Source organism: Merops nubicus, unplaced genomic scaffold (assembly GCF_000691845.1).
Source record: "Merops nubicus isolate BGI_N331 unplaced genomic scaffold, ASM69184v1 scaffold40001, whole genome shotgun sequence".
Lineage (NCBI taxonomy): Eukaryota > Metazoa > Chordata > Aves > Coraciiformes > Meropidae > Merops > Merops nubicus.
The window spans coordinates 589-7,125 of NW_008588362.1; the positions used below are offsets into that span (position 1 = coordinate 589).

Here is a 6,537-nt window from a genome sequence, read left to right on the forward strand (position 1 = left end):
CGTGATGTTGTGATCTGACTCTGTAAATCACTGAGCTGCTGGTCCATATGGGAGCACTGTGATACCAGTTGTTCTTTTAATTGTTGCTGTTTCTTATAGGGGTCAGCAATATCCATCCCTGTCTGACAATGTTCTCACCTTTTCGTATGATAATTTCTGGAGAATATCTAGTATACCATGAGGTTCAGCATCTCCTAACTGTTCCTCCCTTTGTTCATATGGTCCAACAAACTTGGCTTATCCATGTCTAACAAACGGTACAGAGGGTCTCTCCAATCGGGGTTTTCAGACGGGGCTGTCCATGACACCAACCTTCTTCTCCTGACTACTTGCCCAATATAGAATGATACTATCATTAACGGGCAGGCCAGCAGACAAACCCCTCCCTCCACTCCCACATCACGCACCAGAGATCCAAAGTGCCAGACAACCAGAGGGAGGAGCAAGTCAATGCACTCACACACAGAATACTGTGTGAAGAAGGGAGCGAGCTGACTCAGGAACCATGCCATGGGAGATGGAGCCAGCCAGGCAAGGAGTCCAACTATGTAGCAGTTCCCCAGAGAGAGACTCGTGATCTTGCTCTGCCATCCAGGGAACACCACTTACCATGAAGAGTCAGAGAACCCTTCCAATACCCACAATCCCCACACACCACATGCACTGTGCAGGCATGCCTCCTAACCCCACTGCAAGCAGGGTCACCTCTTATATAGGTGGCTTCTTGCCTCACCTCCAAGTTAATGTGGAAGGTGGGGGCACCTGGTGGTGATCTCCTAATCAGTTCCCACGCAAGGCTGGCCAGACCCTGGGTGAAAAGCAGTCAGGAGGGTCTTTCTTGCCTAGTTGTGGACATCATCCATATGCCAGCCCTGATGCAGGGCTGGGGGTTTGACCGCAGCACTTCAGTTCCTCACTATGCTAATACGGAAGAGGCTTTCAGAACGTGGAGGAAGAGATGTTACTACTCACCGATAATATTCCAGAACAGGTTTTGTCTGGGCATCATAAGCCTGCAGCCTCCTGGTAACCGTCTCTGGCTTATCATCATCACGCTGAACAAGTGGCTCTCCAGTAATGTCATCAATGCCCTAATCATGGTTAATAGCAAACACTGACGTTTCTGTATTTCTGTTTACATATGTTTTGTGGTATTTTCTATTTAAAGTACAACTAGTTTCCACTTAGTCAAGGTGTAGATTTCTACTTAGAAAGGCTACTGCCCATATCTTATCTGGAATATGATGTTGACTTTCGACTAAAGCAGTCCATTGGTTACAAGTATTTTCTCAGTATTGGCAACGAACATCAAGTCATAGTAAGCTGACTGATTTGTTCTCAGGAACATTCACTGAATCTGGGAAAGATGTAGACAAAATCTTCACAGATGAAGGAAAACTATATTGTTGGTAATAAATTACTGCATAACAGGAATCAAGCAAGAGACCAGCTAGGTCTTTGGCAATACTGCAATGGGGAAAGGAGTTAAAGGCCCTTTGATTTTAAGTCCAAAACAGAATCGTTATCATTTAGCAACAGTGTTAAGAAAAATGGTGTAAATGCTAGCTGCAGTTTTTCTAGGATTCAGTGAAGAGAGGCAGGGATCTAACGTGTGAATTACTACAGTTCCTACTTTACTGCACATTTCACCTTCAATTTAATGAAGTGCTTTAAGTGATTACACAGCTTTTAAGCCTTGAAAGTTCCTCAAAAAATTAAAGGTACCAATGTACAATAATTATCTTCAAGTTTACTGTTCCTTTTTAGAACATCTCAAGCCATAACATCTTTGATCTGTTGAGAAGCTTCCCTGAATGGCAAGTTTCTACATTGTTGTGGTTTGAGGCTTGGAATGGGGGCGTGACCTTCCAGCACCTGGGAGGACCCTGGGTGGGGGTGAACCATTGTATTCCCTCCCCTTCCCACACACACTCTGATAAGAGGCAGGCAGTGGGTGCTAACGGCGCTCCTGCCCTGCAGCTCCGAGGTGGAGGTTGTGCTTTCACTCTGTGGGACCTTGGAACTATTTCTGAGGGCTTTGTATATTTTGATTATTTTTGTATTTCCCGTAATCGTTGTATATATTTTTTTCTTACCTCCCTTTTTCGTTTTCTGTTCCTTGTTAAACAATATACTTCATATTTTTTTCAAAGTCTCTGTCTCTCTCTCTCTGAGGCGGGGGGGAAGGGGAATACACAGTTCTGTTCCGTGGGGGTCCTGCCTTGAACCCCTTTTTACAGGGAACCAGAACATACATTTAATTTTGCAATCCGACAACTGTTCCCTTGAAAATACCCATCCTGATTAAGCACAAACACAGGGAAAGCACTAAGTGGACTCCTCTGACTGATGATGTGGTGTGCTTCCTGGATACAAACAGCGAGTCCTCTGAAAGAAGGAAGAGGAAACTACATACAGGCTACAAACTTGCAGAGCAGGCTAAGAACATGCCCCACTCCTATGGCACTGTGCAAGACCAAGAGTATTTCAAATGAGTGAACAGCTTTTAACAAGACCTTACAAAACACCATGGTGTTATACTCCGCAGGGGACACTGTCCATCAGCTTGAGCTTCTACCAGGTCCCTAACATCCCTTCAGGGGCAGGATGTTATCTGAAAGGTTCAGTGCTCCTTAGAGATTAAATGAGTCTTTTTCTTCTGAGCTAGTGTGTTTCACACCACCATACACAAACAATACTTTACTGCAATTACCAAATGCAATGCAACATTTCCCCGGCGCCAACACTGACATGTATTGCTTACCTGCACTTTGGGAGGACTGAATTCAAGGTTGTAGACTCTGCCACTAGCAGGATGGATCCAGCGTGCTGTGAGACGACATTTTATGGTATCAAATGGCACATCTAGGTCAATCACAGTGTCTATTTGACATTCTCTATCCAGGGCTTCTGCCTGAGCAACCGTTCTGGGGAAACCTTTTTAAAAGGAAACAACTCCATAAAAATCCAAAGGGAGAGTTATAGCAAGAATTACCTGCATTCAGTCATTACAGAAAATACCTGTTATTATTTTTAAAAAAGCATCACCATACTGTAAAAGTTGAAGAGACATCAGACTTTCCACATCATTTTCAGTGCTGAAGAGACATCAGACTTTCCACATATTTTCCAGTGTGTCATGGCATTTTAACCTATTGAACGCCCCCCAGCTTGCATTTCCTCATTTCAGTTAACCATCTTCCCAAAAGTGTAACATAGAAATGCAAAAAGACCCCATACTCGTATGTACTACATACCACTACACTGAATAAATGCATTTTGAACAATAGAAGATACAGGCAGTTTACTCAGAGGTCTGAAACAACAGAGAAATCTTTGCGACAGCTCCTAGCCCCACAGTCGTTTAAGTCTGGCCTAAGAAAGTACAAATGTATTTTACTCAGTCGCAGTATGCCCAATTTATCTACCAGAGGCAGTCCAGGATTAATTTTACATAAATCAGTAGCTTTGGAAATAGTTCTGGAAAGTCTATTGTTACCCACAGGGATGAGAATGGTGAGAACACTCAGACTGAACAGGTATCAGTGTCTGCACTTAAAAGACTGCATTTTGCCCCATGAACTCTATGGCTCCAGTAGCATGCCTCCAAAGGCACGTGCTGCTCCAAGAGAAGCCCAGTGGAACTAGACGGAGCAGGGTGAGGGAAACAGAGAATAAGAAAGACGAGGTCTGCACAAAGAATTCAAAATCTGATCACAAGAACTTTAGCAGTAAAAGCTACTGTCGAACATACTATTGCATCATAGATTCACTGGAGTAACACCTCTACACACAAAGCTCTTGCAGAGTCTCATGTTCTTCAGTAGCTCGCAATTTTCACCATACTATACAAGTACACTTCTCCATAAAGGCACATACTAATAGGTACAAACTTAAGAAAAACTTCTCTGCATAACATTATTTGATGAGTCCATTGCCTGAGTAAGGAACCAGAGAAGAACTGGCCTTACAACAGAAAAAGAAAATATTCTATGGTCTTGAGGCGACTGTCTCTTATCTAACACATCACAAAAGGAAAGTTTATTAACTCTGACAAAGCTCGTGCTTGTGCATTACGCCTGATGCACGTGGTTTGTATCACAGTCATCGTGGTTTGTATCACAGTCATCAACTGCCCCCATCTTATTTCTCTCACAGGCACATCACCTCATAAAAGTGCTTCTAAATGTTAAGAACAGAGGGAGTGCTACGACTCCAGCACTGCTATTCCTTCTTCCTATTGACAAGCTAGCCAGCTACCACACACCTTAGTTATGCAGCTGGAAAATGAGTTTGCATTGGGACTAAGTAATGAGGAGCTTCTTCAACAAGCTCAAGTGCCTTTAAAGGGTTTCATTGAAACTGAATCAGTGTTTGCTGCATACGGTGTTTTCTCAAAACATAATCAACAAGATGTGGTGAATTATGAAGAATCCAGGAACACAGAGAAAAGTGCCCTACCTACACAGCACACAAATCTACGCAGATCACAGCTCCCCCACACCACTCAGACTGCTACCTCTGCTATGACTCTAGAAGGCATCAACCTCCTGTAAGGCAGTGGACATGGGTATTTGGCCAAGTGAGCACACAAATAGAGCAGCAGCTCCATTTATTCTGACCTAGATGACCTCAGCTGTTTTCTTCCGAGTTGCAGCAATCGGACTAAAGACTTTCTGCTTAACATATTTAAAGAGAACTGTATTGTTCCTCCAGAGCCAATTATGCCAGAGCTACCCCCAGTGTAATTTATTGAGTCTCATTACAAATGCTGATGCAGACAAAAGTTCTGCTTCAAAAGTTTAAAGAAGGCAGCAGAAATTAATTTATTCTCTTACAGTATCCACATCCCTCTCCTGTTAAAGTTGCCAGTGGTCCCAGCTATACTGCTACACATCCAGATCCACAATGCTGGAAGTGCGTGCATGCAGGACCCTGAACTCTAGAGAAAAATATTCTGCAGCTCTTTCCTTTATTGATTTGGTTTCATTATGCTTTTTGCTGCAGGAATTAAGCCTTTGTCTTCACTAAGGGGTAAAGTAACTGCAACTAAAGCCACCAGAACAGATCACTGTAGTAGAAACAATTACAATAAAGCACTAATGGACAGAAAGCACTGTGGGTTTTTCACTCCCTCTAAATAAAAAGCCACACCAACAACTTCCTGGTTTTATCTGCTGAGAGAGGTTGTGACTAGAGTCCAAGAACACACACATCCAGCCCAGGCACTGTCTCTGTGATGTGCATCCAATTGTACTCCCATGAGCTAGGTTGACCAGAGCCTTTCAGCTCACGAGGACAGTGGCACATCCATTTTCTCTCCACTGTGAATGCTGAATCAATGAGCTTATGCTGCAAAACTGCAGAACAACTCACTTTAGAGAACAGAACCAAAGAGTAAGTGAAAGAAACCTTTCAGAGCACTTAGGCAATGTTTTTGCAAGTGATTTATTATACACAGTGCACTGCCACAGTAGTTGATTTCTGTACTTAACCTTGTTGCTGCACCCCATACTTACCTTTCTGTTTAATTAATTCCTTAGCCCCATTCTTCAAATGTGTTCTAGCCCCAATGACTTTAACAAGAAAAGTCTTTAAAAAAAAGAAACTTCTCAGTGCAAGTGGAAATAAAGGGTAAGAACTACCAGAACTGCCAGTTTTGACATTTGACTGAACTACCCTTTTCAACGTGAATTAAACAGCCCCCAGATTCACCCAAAGCATTTTACAGCCAAAGAAACTGGGACTGACTAGCTGCTGAAGGTTTCACAACAAGCTGGCAACAAATACTGTCCAGCTACTGTGACTCACAAATGACAGAAGCACTCCAAGCTTTCCAGCACAGATTTTCTCTCCTTACATAGTGATATCCAACATGCTAACTTACCATCCAACAGCCAGTTGTACCGGTTGAGACTTTTTAGCTCATCCAGCATCAGTCGTGTTATGATGTCATCTGGAATAAGGTGCCCTTGATCAATGTAGGACTTCGCAAGGATTCCCACTTCTGCGAAAGTAAGAGAAGTTGCATTTCACTATCTCTGACCTTCAGCAAGCAGAAAAAAGCCTGCAAGCCTGCAAAAAAAAATTTGTTTTATCACGATGCTGCAGAAGAGTAAAGCTGTAAACAAGACAGACAGTATGCTTGCTGAAATTCAAAACCAGATGATCAGTTATGAGCTGACCATGCAAATGTGTATCATATTAATTAGGTGGGTCTGTAGTTCCACAGCTGACAATAGGGAAGCATATCTCTACCTCCAAGCCCCAGTAAATAATTTTACTAGTAAATATTTGAAATACCAGGTTCCAAAAAAACAAAACCAGGGGAGGCCATTAGATAAAAGTCTTCAAAAGAATAAATGTAAAGGATAAAAGTTCATTAAGGTATCAGCCCTCAGATTTCCTATCAAGAAAGTTATTTTCTCAGTTTAGTAGCCAGATACTAACCTAGAACTTCACTAGGGAGAGAAACACCTTTGGTATTTAAAGGAGCAGTATGCAGTGGGAGACACTTAGCAGACACATATGATGACT

At 42.6% G+C, this 6,537-nt stretch overlaps 1 protein-coding gene across 1 annotated transcript; it reads right to left on the minus strand.

The window, feature by feature from the left end:
• Positions 1-968: 968 nt before the first annotated feature.
• Positions 969-6,007, minus strand: LOC103781521 (GTP:AMP phosphotransferase AK3, mitochondrial-like; the record flags this gene model as incomplete). The annotated part of the gene is made up of 3 exons (XM_008949239.1): positions 969-1,091; positions 2,765-2,937; positions 5,888-6,007. Coding segments are annotated over 3 exons (416 nt in total), but the record flags the coding sequence as incomplete, so codon positions are not given.
• Positions 6,008-6,537: the final 530 nt, after the last annotated feature.